The 23,124-nt window shown below is 37.8% G+C and overlaps 2 protein-coding genes and 1 pseudogene across 2 annotated transcripts; 1 reads left to right on the top strand and 2 right to left on the bottom strand.

Annotated features, from left to right (window-relative positions):
• Positions 1-768: 768 nt before the first annotated feature.
• On the top strand, positions 769-1,742 carry LOC127215834 (olfactory receptor 6C2). The gene has a single exon (XM_051176327.1). It carries the CDS (start codon positions 769-771, stop codon positions 1,702-1,704), a length of 936 nt encoding a protein of 311 aa, XP_051032284.1. The 3' UTR covers positions 1,705-1,742.
• A 5,962-nt stretch (positions 1,743-7,704) lies between these two features.
• LOC127215835 (olfactory receptor 6C3-like) lies at positions 7,705-8,643 on the bottom strand (annotated as a pseudogene).
• A 10,202-nt stretch (positions 8,644-18,845) lies between these two features.
• Positions 18,846-19,805, bottom strand: LOC127215836 (olfactory receptor 6C3). Its single transcript, XM_051176328.1, has one exon. The coding sequence runs from the start codon at positions 19,782-19,784 to the stop codon at positions 18,846-18,848; it is 939 nt and encodes a 312-aa protein (XP_051032285.1). The 5' UTR covers positions 19,785-19,805.
• Positions 19,806-23,124: the final 3,319 nt, after the last annotated feature.

The raw sequence follows: 23,124 nt of genomic DNA on the forward strand, positions 1-23,124 counted from the left end.
TACCTTTGAAGACAGGCTTAAATAAGGCATTTTTACTTAATAGTATTGATAGTGACATTTTCTATGCATTCCAAGATTAAGTAGTAAAAGCAATTGTTGTGATCTTGTCAAGTGTATATTTTATGTATGGGTTATCATACAATACAATAAACCTGCCCTCAAGACATTTCCTTTCTTTTATCCCATGATAGGATAATAATGTAATTTTAAACTAAGAAGAAGGAAGGTGTTTAAAGGAAGTATGAATTCCATAATTATAATACCAGACTGCAGCATATTAGAAAGCATATAGAAATCCTATAACAATTAACTTGAAACTATGTTTTTTGTGTGATTTTTATAAATAACAAAACCTCAAGAAACACATGAACAGGACAAAGAGCGTATGAGATTTGACTTCAGGAATCAACCCCTAAGTGGGAACTTAGTCTCATGAAGCATTAGCAGCCAACTCAAAGTGCTTGGAAAAACATGAACCTAAAGAGCAATTAAATAAAAAATAATAAATTAATAATCAAATGCAAAGGTAATGAAGCACCCATAACATTTTGAAATGTGATGCAGATCAGGCAATTTGATTTTCTAATTCTACCCTGAAAAGATCAAACTACCTATTTGTAGGTCGTAAGCAACCAGTGTGTTTATGTTTGTAAACAGAATGCATGAACACATGTGTGTTGCATTTCATAATATTTCTCCTTTTAATTGTTACTCCTGAACAGGTATCTGAATTTTAAATGCAGACTAGGTAGAGATAACAATACAATTATGAGAAACCGCACGGTAACAACATTTATCCTCTTGGGACTGACTGATGACCCACAACTGAAAACTTTAATCTTCATCTTTCTGTTTCTCACCTATCTGCTGAGTATAACTGGGAACCTCACAATCATCTCCCTCATCTTTACGGATTCACACCTAAAAACTGCCATGTACTTTTTCCTACAAAATTTCTCCTTTTTAGAAATCTCATTTACAACTGCTTGCATTCCCAGGTACTTATACAACATCTCAACAGGTGACAAGACAATTACATATAACAATTGTGCCATTCAAATATTTTTTACTGACCTTTTTGGTGTGACAGAATTTTTTCTCCTAGCCACCATGTCCTATGACAGATATGTAGCCATCTGCAAACCCTTGCATTATATCACCATCATGAACAACAAGATCTGTAGAAGGCTTATCCTCTGTTGCTGGGTAGCTGGCTTGGGGGTGGTCCTACCACCACTTAGCCTGGGCCTCAATCTGGAATTCTGTGACTCTAATGTTATTGACCACTTTGTCTGTGATGCATCCCCTCTCCTGAAGATCTCATGCACAGACACATGGCTCATAGAGCGTTTGGTGATAGTTTGTGCAGTGCTGACATTTATCATGACCCTTGTGTGTGTAGTTCTTTCCTACATATATATAATCGGGACCATTATCAGATTCCCTTCTGCCCAGCAGAGGAAAAAGGCCTTTTCTACCTGTTCTTCCCACATGATTGTGGTTTCCATCACTTATGGCAGTTGTATCTTCATCTATGTCAAACCATCAGCAAAGGACTCGGTGGCCACCAACAAGGGTGTGACAGTTCTCACCACTTCCATTGCCCCTATGCTGAACCCTTTCATTTACACCTTGAGGAACAAGCAAGTCAAGCAGGCCTTCAATGACTCAGTTAAAAGACTCGCACTATTCTTCAAGAAGTAGAAAAATTTACTACTATAGAGAGTCAACTTTCAATTAAAAATATATGCCACCCATAAACTGTATCTATAAATTTTCCATCTTTAACTTTCTCACTGGGAAACTTCACTGCATTTAAATTTCTTAATAATTATGTAGGAAATGCTTCCAGGAAATAAATATCTGCCTTCATACAAGACAAAATGTTAAAGCAAACAATGATGAAGCAAGCCCAATGAATTGTGTTTATTGTCTAAGTCCAGCTTTCATGAGGATCTTGGCTCCAGGCACTAGATTAAGTTCTTTCTATTCCTCAGTACATTCAGGAACCCCCATGAAGATGCTAAAATCTGTACCTTATATTAAATGGGTCAGTATTTCCACATAAAATGTTCATCGTTCTTGTATACTTTAAAGCATCTTGATTACTGGAAGTGTCAAACACAGGGTAAATTCTATCTGAACAGCTATAATGTTCAGGGAATTATGACCACAAGTTGTGTATGTTGACTATGTATGCAAATTTCTGTTCAAATGTTTGACTCCTGAATAACTTGTGTGTATGGAGGGACCCCTAATACTTTATTTCTTACTCTAAACAGCAAACAAACAAAAAGAATGGGTTTAGAACAATATATTTAACATTTAAGATAATATTTCAATCTTGATTTAAATATTGTTAATGGTTTCATCTTTACACTATAGTGATAATGGTTATTATATAATTCTATTACTTTAGGACTTGCAATAACAAATACAAATGATATTTTATATTATGTCTAATACAGTATTTGACACCTTACTAAAATATATCTAGCATAAAGATATCCTAACGTATAGCTTTAAAAAACTTGGGATACATAACAAGAATATTGATTCATTAGTGAAAACTAAAAAACTGGATTTAAAAGAAAAATGTGGGGGCTAGAGAGATGGCTTAACAGTTAATAGCACTGGCTGCTCTTCCAGAAGACTAGATTTGATTCTCAGGACCGACTTGATAGCTCACAAGCATCTGTAACTCCAGGTACATGATCTTTGACACTCTTCTGGCTTCAAGAAACAGGCACAAACATGGTACACAGACATGCACTTAGACAAATACCCATACATATAAAATAATAAGACCTTGTTTTCATTTTCAATTATAATACAACTGCATCATTTCCCCCCTTTTTTGATTTCTTCCCTCTAATCCATCCCATGATCCCTTCCTCTAATTCTTCCATGTTCAGATCTTCTTTAGGCAGCCAAATTGTTGAGATATCATGGCTACAGATTTCCCATCATTTCTTTGTTGTTGTTCTTGTTCTTGTTCTTTTTGTTTATTTTTTATTATTATACTAATTTATTATTTTATTTTTATTTTACATATTGATCCCAGTTCCCTCTCCCTCCCTCTTTCCCTTTTTCCCATCCTCCCCTCCCATCCACCCCCACTCTACATGAAGGGTGATGCCCTCCAGGAGGGGTCATCTAAATCTGTCAAGTAATTTGGAGTAGGGACTAGGACTTCTCTCCTCTGTCTCTAGGATAAGGCAGTATCCCTCCATGGGGGATGTGCCTCCAAAGTCCTTTTGTGCACCAGGAATACATCCTGGTTCCACTGTCTGAGGTCCTTTAGACTTCTCAGGCCTTCTAGCTGAGACCCATATTCAGAGGGTCTGAGTCAGTCCCATGCTGGATTCCCAGCTATCAGACTGGGGGCCTGTTAGCTCCTCTTTATTCAGGTCAGCTGTCTCTGTGGGTTTCTGCAGCCTGGCCTTGTCCTCCCTCTCTGCATCTGGATTCCAGTTCGGCTCAGTGTTTAATTGTGGGTGTTTGCTTCTGTTTCCATCAGCTACTAGATGAGGGCTCCATAATGGTGGATAAGTTAGTCGTTCATCTCATTATCAGGGAAGGGCATTTATGGTAGCCTTTTCCCTGTTGCTCAAATTGTTAGTTGGGGCCAATCTTGTAGGTCTCTGGATATTTCTTTAGGTTCAGTTTTCTCTTCAAACCTATAATGGCTCTCTCTTTTATGGTCTCTCTCTCTCCCCCCCCCATCATTTCTAAGAGACAGAGTCTCACAGTAGACTTCTCTTCTGGCCCTTGCAATTTTCTTTCCCCCTTTTCAATGTTTCTTGAGCCTTGGGTGCAGGAGTTGTATTATAAATTTATCCACTGGTGTACGGAACCTCACAATAGATTGATCTTTGCATTTTGACCAGTTTTGGTTTTTTGTAACTGTCTCCACATGTTGCAAAGAGAAGTTTCTTTGATAAGTGGTAAAAGCTACACTTACCTGAGAGTATTGGGGAAGTATATATAGAATGAAGTTAGGAATTATGCTGGTCTAGTAAACTAGTGATAGTGGGTTCTTCTCTGAGACACATAACCTCACTAATGCTCACTAGTTGGCTAGGTTTCCAGAATCAGGCATGATTTCACTCAAGCCGAGCAGGCCTTAAGTCCAAGTAGAGAGTTCTTGGTTACAGCCAAGACATAAGTTCTACTACTGCTTGATCCTTTAGGAGTATCTTGCCACACTGGTCATTGGTGTGGGTTGGTGCTACATCTGTGGAGAACTATTCAGTTTATTGATCATTCACAAAATAATTGAACATTAAATAAAATGTATAAAATATAGGGATAAATAATTAAAATGTGCATACACTTGGTCATGTGCTGTGTGTGTGTGTGTGTGTGTGTGTGTGTGTGTGTGTGTGTGCGCGCACAATTGTCTTTCAGATTCATTGAGAAATTGGCAGAGTGAGATATAACAGAACCTGGCTCTAGTTATGTTCTTAAATAAAGCGGTTCTTATGTAGAAAAAAATAAATAAAATAAAATATACTATGTTATTTTTATCCTCATTTTTCTGGTTCTTTCAGGATTTTGTATCATATTTTTTATAATATCCCCTCCTGCAACTCCTACATAATTCATATCCTCTTCCCCACTCATCCACTTTTTATGTTCTCTTAAAAAACATCAACTATGGTTTGTGCTGCCCATATACCTCTGGATATGTGTCCTTCCACTAGAGTACAGTTCACCTCCCAGGGCCATACTATTAAAGAAAATGACCTCTCCTTCTCCCAACAGTCATAAATTGTAAATAGCTACACACAGTAGCTACCTCCCATCTCCATGCTGGGATTTACTCTGACTTGACCTTGCACAAATCTTGTCCATGCTGTCACAATCACAATCACTATGAATTTACATGTACTGTTCTGCTGAGTTTGAAATGCCCTGTTTCCTTCAGTCATCCCACCACCTCTTGCTCTTCCCATCTTCCCTTTCCCTTTCCACAATGATACCTCAGCCTTGAAAGAGGGGCTGTTGTTACCCACCCTGGCCATCAAGCCTAAATCTTCACTGATAGAGGGATATACCAAAATATCAGCATGGAGTAAGCAAGGGCTCCAAGCCTTAGAGTTAAAGAGTAGTGCAAAGGACTTCTCACTTCTGTTATTAAAGCAAGCAAAGCACAAGGTGACATCTGCAGTTAGTTTAAGCACATACAAATTTAGAGAGGGAATACACCCAGTGTTATGTCTTATCATCTTTGGTCCAAGAATATTCCTCCCAGGTATTTGCCTTTCCCATGGAGACGAGGTGAACATGGCAGGGCATTCTGTTCGTGTCCTTGCTTTCAAATGCCCTGACTTATCATTCTCTCTAGGAGGCCATCTTGTGAGAAAAACATTCTGCACTCTGCCCCATCCAGAGTTGACAGTACGTCTGCAGCTTTTCCACACAGGTTCACACAGGTTGTGATACAGATGCCAGTTTATAGCTTAACATTCTGAAGTCTCTTGTCCCCTGATACTTGATCAATTGTGTGTCTGTTTGCTGCCACCAACTGATTAGACTGTCCTGATGGTGGCTGATTGTTGCACTCATCTGTGAGTACAGTCACTGAGAGTCAGCATCATTCTATGGCAAGTTAAAACAGAAGTGGTAGTAGATTCTCCATGAGAAGCTACACCTGTCTAGCTACAGGTGTTTTGGGCCCCTATATCAGAGGCCAACTATCAGATTGGGTTGAAAACCCACTCCAAAAAATGGAACCCATGCCTAACACTGTCCAGGTGGTGAAAACCTGGGACTAAATGGGCCATGGACATAGGAAAAGCTAAATACTATTATTCAGCTTAATGGCTGTGCAAATGTAATGACTCATAACAACATTTTGCAGACCCAGAGATAAGTGTCTTGCTCAGCCATCATCAAAGAAGTTTCCTTCCACGGTAGATGGGAACAAATGTAGAGACACACAGCTGGACAACGTACGGAGAGAGGGAGGCTTCAGAACACTCAGTCCTAAACAAGATGTCTCCATAAAACCACTTTCCTGAGGGCTTAGGGAACCCTGCAGAAGAGGGGGCAGAAAGATTACAAGAGGCTGTGAGGATGGAAGGCACAAAGGAAGCGATGCCTTCCAGACACAACAGACTGGCATTTATATCAGCTCACACACACTGTGGAACCATGAACAGGGCCTGCACACAGCTAAGCCACATGCGGGGGATCCGCACTGAGACAGGGAGGTGAACATAATTGCCCATCCCTAAAAAAGAAGCTATCTCCAATTAACAACTGAAAAATGGAGTCTCACTGAGTATATAAACCACATTTAAGGGCAGGGCCCATGCCCTGCAGTAGATGGCCAACACAAAAATGAACTCAGTGATATACTCCCTCTCACTGAAACAATTTGGGGTATTAGTTTTACCATTTTATAGATAGTATTTGTATTAATTTGACTGAAGAGATAGAAGAATAAAACTTTTTGGTTGTGAGCCTAGCCTTTAACGGCTGAGCCATCTCTCCAGCCCAGGAAGAATAAAACTTTTAAAAGAAAGAGTATCAGGCAGAAGACATTCTTGAATTACTTAGCATAGTTTTACATACATTGTGTGTAAAATAATATAATGTAAGATTATATTACAATATAATAATATATAATATCATATTATATGAAGAAAATATAATGTGAAATCTTTCCTCTGCCACCAGATGGACTAATTTATTGCAATAAAATTGCAGTAGACTGGGCAAGGAGAGATTGCTCAGTGGTTAAGATGTTGGGCTTCAGTAGCCACATAAAAACTGAGCACAGTCCCATGCATGCCTGTAATCAAAGAACATCAGGTAATAGAAATAAGTGGATCACTGTGTCTTGTTTGTGGTTAGCATAGCTGAACTCCAGTTTCATCAAAAGTTTCTGCCTCAAAGGAACAAGGCAAAAGTGATAGATGAGGACACCCAGTACTGTCCTCTGGCCTCCACATGCACAGGCACGCATATTCACACACATGTAATAAACTTCTACACATGAACACCACCCCACATGTATGCACAAAAAGGAATAGCCATGATAGAATACAAATGCAATTTAAAGGAATATAAAACATGATACACATTTGTATCAAGGTTAGAAAAGGAAGATTGAGAAACTGTGCCCAATGAAATGGAGAAGAAAGTAATAACAAGCAAATAACAAGTGGAAATATATTTGACAACTAGCATCATATTTTTGGAGACAAAGGTAGTAACCAAACACAGGTTGATATTGCACAATATGGATGTCTATCAAATATTCCATGACATTTTATAGTAATTCCACCTCCTCCAGGATGGAATGGCTCAATGAATATGAAATTTTTGACGATACCTATACAGACATAAAGGATTACTAGATCCTTTTAAAGGTTACTTTAAAATGAAGAAGAACTGGAGATATGGGTCAGGAGTTTAAAGGGCTTGCTATTCTTTATTGGTACAATGGTGCAATTACAAGTAACCACAAGATGGCTCATAACCATCTATAACTCCACTTCCAAGAGACCAAATGCCCTCTTCTGACATCTATGAGGATCAGACTTCAACTTGGTACACATGTAAACATGCAGGCAAAACACCCATACACACAAAATAATTTTTTAAGAAAGTTGAAACCAATGAACTCATAATATAAAATTCCATCCCTCCTTTTTTGAAGGGTTACAATGACATTCAAGTTAACCTGTACTTTCATTTGTTTCCATGAGACATTATTTTATTAATTAAATCCTGAAAAGCTTTTTTTACTTGTTGATTTCTCAATGTGTAAATAAAAGGGTTCAACATGGGAGCTATAGAAGTGTTGAGAACAGCCACCCCTTTGGTCAGTGATGCCCTTTCATTAGCTGAAGGTTTCACGTACATGAAAATGCAGCTCCCGTAAGAGATGGAGATGACAATCATGTGAGAGGAACAGGTGGAGAAAGCCTTTTTCCTCTGACTGGCAGATGGGGACCTCAGAATGGTGCTGATGATGCAGATATATGACAAGATCACTAGGGCCAGTGTGAACAGCAGAGTGATGGAGGCAACATAAAGGCCAAATGCCTCTAAAAGCCTAGTGTCTGAGCAGGAGAGCTGTAAAATGGGGAAGTAGTCACAGCAAAAGTGATCAATGACATTCGAAGCACAAAAATCTAACTTGAGGAATAACATGATTAATGGGAAGATGAACAGAAATCCTCCCAGCCATGAGGTGAGGACAAGAAGGGTGCAAACTTTCTGACTCATGATGGTGGTGTAATGCAGAGGCTTGCAGATGGCAACATAGCGATCATAAGACATGGCAGTTAGAAGGAAGAACTCAGACACCCCCATGGAGATGAAGAAAAACAACTGAGCCAAACAGTTATTATAGGAAATGGTCTTTACTTGAGTAATTATTGACTCCAAAAATCTAGGGACAGAAACACTGGTGAACATAATTTCTAACAAGGAGAAATTCTGGAGGAAAAAATACATAGGAGTCTTTAACTGAGAGTCAAGCAAAGTGAGGGTGATGATGCTTAGGTTTCCACACACACTTCATATGTAAGCAATGAATAAAAAAGTGAAAATTGCAACCTGAAGCTCTGGTGTGTCTGATATGCCCAAGAGCACAAACTCAGTAATCATGGAGTGGTTTCTCATACTGATAGTCCATAGATCTATTGATAAGAAAGAAATTAAAGCATAAATACAATTTCCAAACTTCTTAGTTTATAGGTACAAACTCAGCACCTGCTCATATTTACTAAACCTAAATGCTGTCATGGTCATTTTCAATCTTAATATATGTGTTGTTTAAAAGAACAGTAAATAAATGTATTTGGCAATATAGAAATAAGATTAAATTCTTAATTCATGGCAATTAAGTTAGGGCCCAGAGAAAGTCATTTAAAGAGAGCCAAGGGTCAATAACTACTTTGTATGAATTCTAAAATACTGATAGCATTTTAAGATTTTTTTTCTAAGTTCACTTTGGGATTTTATCTTTAAATTTTTTTGAAGACAAAAATGAACTCATATGGAAGACTTTATATCTCTAAGTATAATAGTGCCTCACTTCTCAAAAATTAAACAGATTAAAAAATTTTCTCTAGGATTTATTTTATCAATTCACAAACCTCTACACTGAAACCCATACAACTTCTATCAGTCCTATTCTCTCCTGATAGCTAACAGACAACAGTCTGTGTATAGGTTATCACCAAATGTGATGTATCAGCAAGGGATATGTACTGAAGCTGATAATGGGCATTATCCAACTTTTTCTATTTTAGTCTTCTCAGTCTCATTTTTTACCTCTTTTAGGAATATACATATCTTTTTCACCAATATTTCATCAAAGCTGAGATGTAACTGTTTTGTGGTTTAAATGATAGTTAAAGTGTACTAAAATATAAAATTACAGTAATAAATGTATTTAAGTGATAATTTGGGGGTCTTTGCATTTTTTCAGTATAAATTTATTTCTTCTCAAATGTCAAGCACATGTTGGTGTATATGATAACACAATTCAGATGTAAAACACTAGAGTTTACAGATATGACTTAAATTCTACCACTTAATACACGAACTTTAATATAGTAATAGTCTCCTGAAGTTTTTCTCATTTATATCTCTCAACTATGTTTATTACATTGAAGCCTGTCACATTAAAAACTCCATGCTGAGTTGTTTGTAATACTTCTAACAGCCTCACTTAGAAATGAAAATAAAAGTATCTATAGAACTGCTTAAAAACATAATATTGTCATCCCTGCAATTCTTTAAGAAAAGTAAGCAACTGATACTGTTTTAACACTAGAAGGTGAAGTGTTTTGAAGATTCCTGGATAAGATAAAGATTGAAATCTGCACAAACATCAATGCAACCTTACCTTCTCTACTCAGTGTATAAATCCCTGATACACTCAACTAAAGAACAGGAGGCAAACAGGAGCTCAAGACATGGACATACTGATGTCATGACTCATCTCTCCTCAAAACCAAACAATACAGACACACAGGAAAAAGTGTACCAATCAACTGATAACACTCAAGCTGGCTTCCCTTTGGTCAATCAATTTTCCTAATAAGACCATGGACTCCGTCTATGCTCAGGAGATAATTCATTCTCAATTCATTTGGGATTAGTTAAACTCAGGACTAAACTGCCCTACAGTGGGCTTTTTTTGACAGTCTTACTGATATTTTATTAATTAACAAATTCTGCCTGTGCAGAGCAGGATAGGGAACTAAAATAATAAACATTATTTTAATATCCTTAAAAGTTAGGATTATATCTTCTCTTTGTTTTCTATTTTTGTAATGTCAAGATTGCTATGTGCAATCCACAATATGAGATCTGGAGCCACAATAGTGTACAGAGACCTATTCTCACCCTACCCTTGCATTTCCTTCAAATCTTTTGATTAGTCAAAAGATGATATACTATCTTATACCAAATTGTTTTTATGTATTACACAATCATGCACTCAGATATTGTATTGTATTTGTATTTTATTGTATTTTCCACATCCTTTAAATACAGACCTCATGAGATTTTACTGCAGAATATGTTCTACAGGTTTCCTATCTTGTTTGTTTTTTCAGTTAACACTGAGCAATGAATGTCAATCCTTGTCAAGTTATCTAGAAAAAAAATCATCCTTCTGTAATAATTGCATTCTATACCAAAGAGACTTATATGTGATTTATTAGTTTGACTGTTGGTTGAGATTAGAGTTAGAACCACTTAAATATCTTTAAAAGTAAAGGTTATACTTGAGCTTTGCATAAATACATTCATGAAATCACAGTAGCTACTGTTGGCTACTGAAGACATTCACAAGATCATGACTTGGGAGTCCTAGCTGTTCCTGAGGATCCACAGGCTGTGAATAGTTACTGCAGGATGGAGAGTCATTTCCTTAAATGGTTTAGCCCCTAGCATGTTACCCATATTCTAGCAAATAACCCTTCTTCCATGCTTATACATGTATCCCTAATTAAACTCAATAGGTTATGAAAGAAATATGAAAGTTGGGGAAATTTTTATTAAGAAGAAGAAGTTTGCTGAAAGAGTGAGAAGTTAAGAAAGGGAAATAGGAAGAATATGATCAAAATAGATTATATAAATATATTTAACTGTTGAATACATTAAGTAAGTGCACATTCTTTTTCTGATTTTAAGTATTCTCACTACTCCATTTTATGGAAGAGATGTTCATATCTTATACAATTTCATCTTTAAAATTTGGTAACATTCATCTGTGACACTGAACTTTTACAAAGTCTTGCCTACACACTCAAATTCTTCAGTAGACATAGTAGTGCTTTCATCGGTAAATTTTGGTGGATGTATTAAAGAAACCTCTTCATTTCACCAATGTTCAAGTATTGTATGAAGCTTTGTTATTTCATATGAAATTCTTCCAAATTTTAACACAAAGTGTTAGCCAAGCTTATGGAGTTCTCTACTGATTTCTGGAGCATAATTTTCATATATATTTATAACTGCCACATGACTTTACATAATAGCTTTATATTTTCTATGTAGCAAGTATGTTTATATGGAAATATGAAACTTACAGATAGTTCACATAATTTGTACTGCTTTAAAGAACCATGGCAAAGTACATCAAATTGAAGAATTTGAGTAAATGCCCTGAGAAGAATTAGTAGATTTGACCATTTACTTAAACTGCTAAGATTTTACTTAATAATACATTTATTGTGGCTACTGTAAAATAATATTGTGAAGTACTCTTTATTTAATTTTATTAAATCATAATGCTATTCATTTTTAGCTGTTCTGTTTGAGTTTCCATGCTGAGTATCTGTTACTTATTCATAAACTCACTTGTAATGAGTGAGTAAGCAAGTCATCATGTGTGTCAAATGAAATACTATGTTTTTGCATTTACTCTGTTTTAATATTAGGTTATATATAAATTACACATTGAAATACAATCATGTTCTCTCATGAAAAAATTATTAGCTGTAACTTATTACCTATAACTAACATATAATAGCACAAAGTTAATATTCTCATTCAAATATGGAATGTTTCACATCAATGTACACAAACACACATTCTATACAAATAAATAAGATGGAAGAGTGAACAAAGAAAACAACACTAAAACCCAGAAAAACAAACTCTTAGACTTGTGGTTAATATCTCAGTGTCCAGAGCATGCAGTGGCATGATGCAAGGCCTAAAGAACTAATAGTATGATAAGCATGGAGTCCTGGTAAAGGAATGGGCTCATGCACAGCCTAGGGAAAGAAAAAGAGAGGACCTTAACCAGCAATATAGCATGGTCAGAATAAGATCTGGGAAAGTCAAGAAGAATCCTCTGCAGCCTGGGGAAGAAAAAAGAGAGAGTCCTAGCAGACTTTGCAGGATCATTCAAAGACAGGCTAGGTCTCAGAAAATAAAGAGACACCAACCTGGTACTGTGGGTAGCCTAGGATCCCAGAAAATATGGGGAGAAGAGAGAGAAAATGGTGAGGACCCTACCTGAAAGCATGGCTAGCATGGTGTGGTTATTTAAACAAGAGATGCCCAAGAGATTGGCCATTTAAACACTGGTTCTGTAGTTGGTAGCACTGTCTGGAAGACTTTGGAGGTATACCCTGGCTGGAGGAGGTTTGTCACTGTGGGAAGCATTTGAGAGTATGTGCCTTTGCCCTAATCCCAGTGTGTACTCTGCTTCATGCATACAGTAGAAGTTGTGAGTTCTCTGCTGCTTATGTCACCATGCCTGTCAACTGTCGTGTCTCCCAGCCATGATATACTCTTTACCCTCTGGAATGAAGTTACTTTTGGTTATGGTGGTTTACAACAGCAATGGGGAATTAAATCAATATGTATGAAGTCTGAGGAAAGGCACAAAGGATTCAAAAAGGCCTGGAAAAAAGAAAGGAGAATCCCTAAACTGCACTGTGGTCAATATGGAGTTCTGCTAAGAGCAGATGGGATCTTGGAAGTCTAAGGGGGAGAAAGAAAAGGACTCTACCAGGAAAGGAAGCACAGTAAGTACACAGTCCTAGGAAAGGAAAATGTCATCTTGAGTATACTAGGGAGATTAAGAAAGAGGGTCCTATCCAGCAACATTGTCAGCACAGGGCACTGGAGAAGCCAGGTTTACTGTTGAGCAGCCTAGGGAGCAGAAAGAATAGCCATTTTGTCACTTCATTGTTTTTCCAGGTAAAGGTAGCTATAATGGCTTCCATTTAAACATTCTGATCATTGTAAGGAGTAGGTTTTTCTGCCGCTGGTCTTGTCCCGCCACCGCGCCAGCCCCAATTAACACACAGAGAGATGCTGTATTTGATATAATGCTGTTGGCCAGTTACTTGTTTCTCATCGGCTAGGTCTGTCTTAAGTATTAACCCATTTCTGTACATCTACATATTTCCATGTACTTTCATCTTACCGGGGAATGGGCTGGCGTTGTGCTCACCCCGGTCTCTCCATTTTGACTCCTCCTTACTACTTCCTATTTTCTCCTTGTCTCCTAATTCCGCCTATCTTGCTTTCCTATTGGCTAACAGTGCTTTATTCATTAACCAGTATGAGAAATATATTTACAGAATGACATCTCCTGTCATCTCCTCTTTTCTGTCTAAAATAAAAGAAGGGTTTTAACCTTAACATAGCAGAATACATAACACAACAGTTATCAAATAAGAATTACAGTTAACAATATTTAGTCCATTAACATTTAGTAAGATTTAAGAAAATATTTCATCATCTATCCTATGTTTGCGTGGCTAAAGTCTATGTAATTTATCTTTAATCCTAACGAAGGAAAACTATAACCATAACTATTTGTCTTCAACTCCTTCAAAGACCACTAAAGGATAATATATAAATCCTAGAAATGACAGAGACAGAGACAAGTAACCTGAAGTTCTTCTGTAATCTTCTATCTTCATCCCATAGGCCACAGTGTGTCTGGCAGACTCCTCAGAAAAGCAGGAAACTTTAAACTGTCTTCTTGTAGTGGCAGTTTGTCAGTCATTTTTCTCTGTGTCCTGCAGACTATCTGGCAGACTCTTCCATGAAGCAGGAACTCTGTAGCAATGTCCATCTTGAATTAGCAGTCACTTTTCTGTGGGTCTTGAAAGTCCAGTTTATACAGCATAAAGTCAAACAGTCCAGACAAGAGCAGTATCTTGTCCAAATGGCTAGTCTTGCCATATTGGAAGTAAACTCCATAACGAGTTTCTTCAATGTCCATCTTCCTTTCTGACGCAGATGGTATTGCCAGGAGCAATGTGCCTCATTGTCAAGAAAAACCCTAAACCATTTTAAATGACATTTTTGTAGGTCTTTGAAAGGTTTGAAGAAAGCCTACTTATCTCAAATACATGTCTGTATAGCTAGAAATCTTAACTAACTTAACTATAAGATTTGACTATCATAGGTATTATCTATAATCTGCATTGAATTATACATTACATTTCTAAATGAGTTATGTAAACACAATACCTAAACAAAAGGAGAAATATTCATATCACAAAATTGACCTTAAACTGTATCAATAAATGAAAATCCATTCCAAAGCAAAGTATCCATTTCTATATCATAATCCCCTTTTTACCTTTAAAAAGAATTGGCTGTGATCATTAACCATTTATAACCAACCCAATTTAAATGAAAACAAACATTTATAAACAATATTTGGGAATGTGGGTGTCGTTCTTTCCAAACTACTTCCTGCTGATAGGGGGTGCTGTCATGGGGATCCTAAGAAGATGCAGAAATCCTGGCTGTAGTCTGTAAGGCTGGCTTGTCCCAACTGTTTTGAATGTTGGATCACCTGGGACGTTGTTTCAGGGGGTCTGGCTTGATTAAACCACATTAGTCTGGAAGGAATCCACAGCTTTTCATTTTCTGTGAAAACAAAATTAGAAATTCTTTTCCCCAATAACTTATCCTTGGACATAAATTTTGGAGTCAAAGTATTTTTAAAATATATAAATTGGATTGATCCAGCAGCATTTGTTTTAACATTTGTTATTTCCTCAGCAGTTAAATGATACAAAGACAATATACCATAGAGTTTCCAGATTCTCTCCATCTTTTTGTGGCTTTTTCATTATTGTTTGTTTTAGTTTTAGTTTTTATTTTTGAGACAGGGTTTCTCTGTGTAAATTTTATGTCCTGGAATTTATTTTGCATACCAGGTTAACTTTGCAATCACAGAGATCTACATGCCTCTGTCTCTGGAGTGCTGGGATTAAAGGTGTGTGCCACCACACCCAGTTCCTCTGTCTTTTTAATACTATTTTATTCTTTTTTCTTTCCCAAGCCTACATTTATTTTAGAACACATTGTAAACCTTTAGCGCTTTTTCTTAATGTGAATCTGTCTTTATTGTAAATCTTTATCTTTTTCTGGCCACGAGTCTTTTATCTGGTAAACAACAACATTGCTAAAATGAAAGTCATAGTTGTTTTTGCTGCAGTTTATCAAAGATGGTGGCGGGTACCTTTACAGCCATCACCGAGAGTTGTGTTCATTGCCTTGGTCTACACTGCCATCCAGCAGCATGCTTGCTGCTTGGAAATGTGGCCACTGCCATTGCCAGCTCTCGTACACACCAATAAATTGTTAGCAGTGCTTTTTTAAAGCCGTGCGGGTTTTTTGCCACTTATGCTGAGTCAGGAAACGTCCCTTTAAAGGAGCCGCGCAAATATCTGCTTGTCTCTCGCAAAGCAGAGTCCAACCGAGAAAAATGCTGCTACCAAGAAACCTTGCTTGTCTCTGTTGTTTTGTTTGCAAAACCTTTTTTTAAGCTTTTGTTAAATTTTAAGTGGAAGTTCTTATTAGCCCCGGGGGCACCATTTGTAAGGAGTAGGTTTTTCTGCCGCTGGTCTTGTCCCACCACCGAGGCACCGGCCCCACTCCACGGTAAGATAAGACCACATGAAAATACATAGATTAACAGAAATGGGCTAATGCTTAAGACAGAGCTAGCTGATAAGAAACTAATACCTGGCCAACAGCCAGGTATATCAAATATCTGTATATCAAATACAGAGTCTCAGTGTGTTATTTGGGGCTGGCATGGCAGTGGGACAAGACCAGCGGCGGGAGGAAAAACCTACTCCTTACAGATCTTAACAACACCCTATCTACAGGTCATGGAACAGAGTGTGTCCATTCCAACCTTTGGGTATATCTACCCCAGTTACACATTCTGGGACTTGGAAAATAATCACAAAGGAGTTTGGGCAAACACTGCACTATCACTATTTTGGTCCTAGGATAAAACTCCGAGTAGATCACCTGAGCTCCATAAGTACTTACCACCAGGCTGTCTGAGATCTCCTAGAAAAATGTCATTCCAGACACAGTAGTGGGCCCTGAGTAGTCTGATTGTTCCCTTTTCCTCAGCATACCTAGTAGAGGTCCATTAAGAAGAATGGGAAGGGAAATTAATAGGAAAATAGAAGTATCATGACTTGGACAGCTTGCTAGTGACTGAATGGAGAAAGATAATTAGGATCTCACAAGGATGTTCCCATTTTGGTGGTCCAATACAGACATAACAGCCTTAACACATAAACACATAACCAACAAAAATGGACTCATTGGGTTCCACTTGTATATATTTATACATAAATACACACATATGTCTACATATGTAAAAAAAATATAATCAAAGAAAATGTGCTTAAGACTTAGGAGTCATTGGAGTGGTTGGAGAGAGAGTAACTAAGAATAACTGGAGGGAAGGCAGGGAAGGAGAAGTAATATAGTTTTATTTCAGTCAAAAAACATTAAGAACATATCCTACTTACTGCAAATTAACAATGGAGTTGACATGGAGAAATGGCTCAGTGATTAAAAATACTTAATGTACAATCAGGAAGGGCAGAGGTTGACTATAAGTAGCCACATAAAATCTGCACTGAATGGTACATCAAAAAGATGGGTCAATGAGGCTTGTTAATGGCAAGTCTAGCTGAAATTCAGGTTCAATAAGAGATTCTGCCTTGAAGGAACAAGGCAGGAGAGAGAAGGGGACATCCACTACTGTCCTCTGTCCTCCATACACACAGACATGCACATACACACACACACATATGCAAACTCCCTAATATTCACAACTCCCCAAATAGATACACAAAAAAACCCATAATAGAATACACACACTATGGAAAGGAATATAAAACATGATACACATTTGTATCAAGGTTAGAAAACAAAGATTGAGAAACTGTGCCCAATGAAATGGAGAAGAAAGTAACAAGTAAATAATGACAAGTGTAAATGCATTTTACCATTATAATCATATTTTTGTTGAGAGAGACAGCAAAAAATCAAGCAAATTCTTTTTATTTTTTTTATTTTACATATCGATATCAGTTCCCTCTCCCTCACATCCTTCTGTGCCCCCTGACCATTCCCATGCCATACCCACCCGCTCCAAAGGGAGGGTAAGGCCCTTCCATGAGATATCATCAAAATCAAAAATCACATACTTATTCCACAATAATAATGTCTATCCATAGAGCAATGGATCACCAGCCTATAACCCACACCCCCAGAGAAGCTAGGAAACAAGGAGGACCCTAAGGGAGACATACATAATCCCTCACAGAAGTGGAAAGGACAAGATCTCCTGAGAAAATTGGGAGCAGGAAAAGTAGTTAGGAGAAAGAGATGGAGAGGAGAGGAGAGCATGATGGAGCAAGAAAATTAAGTCAGGGGAAGAATAGAAAAGAGCAAGAAAAGAGATACCATAATCGAGGGAGCCATTATAATTTTAAAAAGAAATCTTACACTAGGGAAATGTCCAGAGACCTACAAGGATGACTCCAACTAACAATCTAAGCAGTGGAGAGGCTACCTTAAATGCCTTTCCCGATAATGAGACTGAAGACTACCTTATATGTCATCCTAGAGCCTTCATCTAGTAGCTGTTGGAAGCAGATACAGACACCCACAGTTGAACAGTGAGGCATACTCCTGGAATCCAGTTGCAGAAAGGGAGAAGTGATGAGCAAAGGAGTCAGGACCAGGCTGGAGAAACCCATAGAATTAGCTGACCTAGACAAGGGGGAGCTCATGGATCCCAGACGGATAGCTGGGAAAACAGAATAAGACCAATCCAGCCCCCCTGAAGGTGGGTCCCAGTTAGGAGACCTGGAACGTGAACCTTCTATCAGAGGTACCAGGGAAGTGGTACCTCTGACAATGGAACCAGTATGTATCCCGAGTGCAGGAACGGAATTCAGGAAGCCACTCCCCATGGACAGAAACTTCCTCAGCCTAGAGACACCAGGGAGGGCCTAGGCCCTACCCCAAATGATTTGACAGACTTTGATGATCCCTCATATAAGGCCTCACACTCCCTGAGGAGTGAGTGGAGGATGGGATTGGGGGAGTCTGTAGGGGTATGAGAGATGGAAAGGAAAGGGAAAAAATATATTGAATTAAATTTTTCTTAAAGTAAGGTCCATTAAATTTTCCATACCATTTTACAGTGATCCCCAATTTCTGCAGAGTGGAATGTATCAAGGCAGATAAAATGATAAACAATACCTACACAGTTTTAAAGGCAAACTAACATAGTAACTTTGAAATTAAAAAAAAAAAAATCAAGGGCAGAGAGAAGACTCAGGATTGGAAAACTCTTTCCATCCTTTTGTAGGACACTAGTGCAATTCCCACTGCACTATGGACACAATGGCCTCCTCGGCTCTCTGTGGGAACCAGGTAAATGGGCAGGCAAAACACCCATACACACAAAATAATTTGTTTAAAAGCTGAAACCAATGAGCTCATTAAAGTCTCATCCCTCCTATTTTGAAGAGGTACAATGACATTCAGGTTAACCTATACTTTCATTTCTTTCTATAAAATATTGCTTTATTAATCAGGTCTTTGACAGCTTGTTTTACTTGTTGATTTCTCAATGTGTAAATAAAAGGGTTCAACATGGGAGCTATAGAAGTGTTGAGAACAGCCACCCCTTTGGTCAGTGATGCCCTTTCATTAGCTGAAGGTTTCACGTACATGAAAATGCAGCTCCCGTAAGAGATGGAGATGACAATCATGTGAGAGGAACAGGTGGAGAAAGCCTTTTTCCTCTGACTGGCAGATGGGAACCTCAGAATGGTGCTGATGATGCAGATGTATGACAAGATCACTAGAGCCAGTGTGAACAGCAGAGTGATAAAGGCAAAGTAAAAGCCGATTGTCTCTAAAACCCGTGTATCTGAGCAGGAGAGCTGTAAAATGGGGAAGTAGTCACAGCAAAAGTGATCAATGACATTCGAAGCACAAAAATCTAACTTGAGGAATAACATGATTAATGGGAAGATGATCAGAAATCCTCCCAGCCATGAGGTGAGGACAAGAAGGGTGCAAACTTTCTGACTCATGATGGTGGTGTAATGCAGAGGCTTGCAGATGGCAACATAGCGATCATAAGACATGGCAGTTAGAAGGAAGAACTCAGACACCCCCATGGAGATGAAGAAAAACAACTGAGCCAAACAGTTATTATAGGAAATGGTCTTTACTTGAGTAATTATTGATTCCAAAAATCTAGGGATGGAAACACTGGTGAACATAATTTCTAACAAGGAGAAATTCCGAAGGAAAAAATACATAGGAGTCTTTAACTGAGAGTCAAGCAAAGTGAGGGTGATAATGCTTAGGTTTCCACACACACTTAATATGTAAGCAATGAATAAAAAAATGAAAATTGTAACCTGAAGCTCTGGTGTGTCTGATATGCCCAAAAGCACAAACTCAGTAATCATGGAGTGGTTTCTCATACTGATAGTCCATAGATCTATTGATAAAATCAAAGCACAAGTTTAATGTGAGAGAATTAAAGCTTAAGTATTTATAGTACCATATCCAGTGAAATGAAACAATATCTTCTCATTCCTATTACACAGAAAACATCTTGTTGAAAGAAAAAATGCCTTTAAATGGGTTATAAAGCCCCCTTCACCAATTATACACAGAAACTCTACATACAGTCATAATTTCTGTATGTGTAGGGTACTTTTGAACTATAAATTTATGCAACAGTATTTTAATAGTATCTTCATTTTCAATATGGAATGATTCTATTTCACATATCATATGCTTCCAGGACTCAGTATGTAACATTTAATTTCAATTATTATACTATTTCCAAACTTCTATAATTTATTGGTAGAAACTGACTACACAATCATATTTACTAAACCTAAATGCTGTCATGGTTATTTTCAAACCTAACATGCATTATTTAAAAACAGAGAGAGAAACAAATATGTTTCCAAAGACAGAAATGTGACTAAGATATTCTTTTATTATAAACACATGCAATTCTTAATTTGTAGGAATTAACACAATATCAGGGAAAAATAATTTAAACAGAGCCAAGGGTCAATAACTATTTTCTATGAATTCTGAGGTACTTACAGCATTTTAACATTGTAACGTTTTTACTAAGTTCATTGCCTGATTTTTATCATTAAATTTTCTTGGGGACAAAAAGGAACTCAGACAGAATACTTTTTATCTCAAAGTATAATAGTAACTCCCTTCTCCAAGAATCAACAGAATAAATAAAATTTTCTCTAGTGCTTCCTTTATCAATCCACAGACCTCTACACTGTAACCTATACAACCTCCTATCAGTCCTATTCTCTCCCGAGAGTTAACAGACAATATAGTCTGTGTGTAAGTTATCACCAGATGTGATGTACTACTTTCTATGCAGGGCAGTTCAGCAAGGGATATGTACTGAAGCTGATAATGGGCATTGTCTAACTTTTTATATTTTAGTCTTCTCAGTCTCATTTTTTACCTCTTTTAGGAATATACATATCTTTTTCACCAATATTTCATCAAAGCTGAGATGTAACTGTTTTGTGGTTTAAATGACAGTTAAAGTGTACTAAAATATAAAATGTACAGTAATAAATGTATTTAAGTGATAATTTTGGGGTCTTTGCATTTTTTCAGTATAAATTCATTTCTTCTCAAATGTCAAGCACAGTTTCATGTATATGATAACATCATTCAGATATAGAACACTAAAGTCTACAATCATGACTTAAATTCTGCCACTTAATACACGAACTTTAATATATTAATATTCTCCTGAAGGTTTTTCTCATTCAGATCTCTCTTGACTCTGTTTATTACACTGAAGCCTGTCACATTAAAAACTCCATGCTGAGTTGCTTGTAATACTTCTAACAGCCTCACTTAGAAATGAAAATAAATGTATCTTTAGTCTCTTTTATTGTTTCACAAAAGCTGCATTGCTTAAAAACAGTTTTGTAAGAAAATTAACCACCTGATACTGTTTTAAGACACTAGAAGGTGAAGTGTTTTGAAGATTCCTGGATAAGATAAAGATTGAAATCTGCAGAAACATCAATGCAACCTTACCTTCTCTACTCAGTGTATAAATCCCTGATACACTCAACTAAAGAACAGGAGGAGGCAAACAGGAGTTCAAGACATGGACATAGTGATGTCATGACTCATCTCTCCTCAAAACCAAACAATACAGACACACAGGAAAAAGTGTACCAATCAACTGATAACACTCAAGCTGGCTTCCCTTTGGTCAACCAATTTTCCTAATAAGACCATGGACTCCGTCTATGCTCAGGAGATAATTCATTCTCAATTCATTTGGGATTAGTTAAACTCAGGACTAAACTGCCCTACAGTGGGCTCCTTTTTGACAGTCTTGCTGATATTTTACTAATTAGTAAATTCTGCCTGTGCAGAGCAGGAATGGGAACTAAAAAACATTATTTTAATATCCTTAAAAGTTAGGATTATATCTTCTCTGTTTTCTACTTCTTTAATGTCAAGATTGATATGTGCAATCCACAATATGAGATCTGGGGCCACAATAGTGTAGAGAGACCTATTCTCACCCTACCCTTGCATTTCCTTAACTATTCTGATTAGTCAAAAGAAGATATACTATCTTTTACCAAATTGTTTTTATATATGACGCAAACACAATCACGCACTCAAATATTGTATTTTGTTTAAATTTTATTGTATTTTCCACATCCTATAAATACAGACATCATGAGATGTACTGCATAAAATCTTCTACAGCTTTCCTATCTTGTTTTTTTAGTTAACACTGAATAATTCATGTCATTTTTTTCAACTTGCCTAGAGAAAAACCCATCCTTTTATAACAATTACATGAGATACCCATTGCACATAATTTATTAATTTGATTGTTGATTAAGATGAAGATTGGGGCAAGTAGTGGTGGCACACACCTTTAATGCCAGCACCTGGGAGGCAGGGATAGGTGGACCTCAGTGAGTTCAAGGCCAGCCTGGTGTGCAGAACAGGCAGGAGAGCTGGACCTGAGAACAGGAGAACTGGTTCTGCTCCTTGTCTGGGCAGTGAGGGAGAGCTGGACCCAAAGGCTGTCATGAGGGTGGATGAGCTGCTCTGCCCTTTGCTGGCTGAGGCATTCAGGGGAGCTGGTTTGCCCATCACTAGGGCAGTCATGCACAGCTAACCATAGTGGCATGGGTGAGGGAGACATGAGCACATGGGAACCAGTCCTGCACCTTGCCAGCTGCCATAGGAAGGAGACCTGGCCCCACCCCTTGCCTGGGCAAAGCCGGGAGAGCTGACCCTGATGGTGCAGATGCAGAGAATGAGAAGCCGACCAACTCAGCTACCACCCAGACCTTGATCTAGGGCTTAGAGTTGGCCCATCCCAACATCTACCCCATCTAAGAATTGCTGGAGGGCATGAAGGGTCCAGTCCTACAGAACAAAAGCTGCAGCATCTCCATGGCACAGGACAACCACAGGATATCTGAGAAGAGTCTGGGTGAGGATCCAGTATTGATGATGTATCAGAAGCCAGAGGCCGCAAACCCGTCCAATGGCTCATTGCAATGAACATTTGCAAGTAAAGCTGTTTGGGCAAAAGGCTGTTCTGTGTGACACACTACTGTAAGAAGTACGGTTTTTCCTCCCGCCTGGTCTTGTCCCACAGCCGCACCAGCCCCAAATAATGCACTGAGACTCTGTATTTGATATAATCTGTTGGCCTGGTAGTAGTTTCTTATCGGCTAGCTCTGTCTTAAGTATTAACCCATTTCCGCTGATCTATGTATT

Source organism: Phodopus roborovskii, unplaced genomic scaffold, assembly GCF_943737965.1.
Source record: "Phodopus roborovskii unplaced genomic scaffold, PHOROB, whole genome shotgun sequence".
NCBI lineage: Eukaryota > Metazoa > Chordata > Mammalia > Rodentia > Cricetidae > Phodopus > Phodopus roborovskii.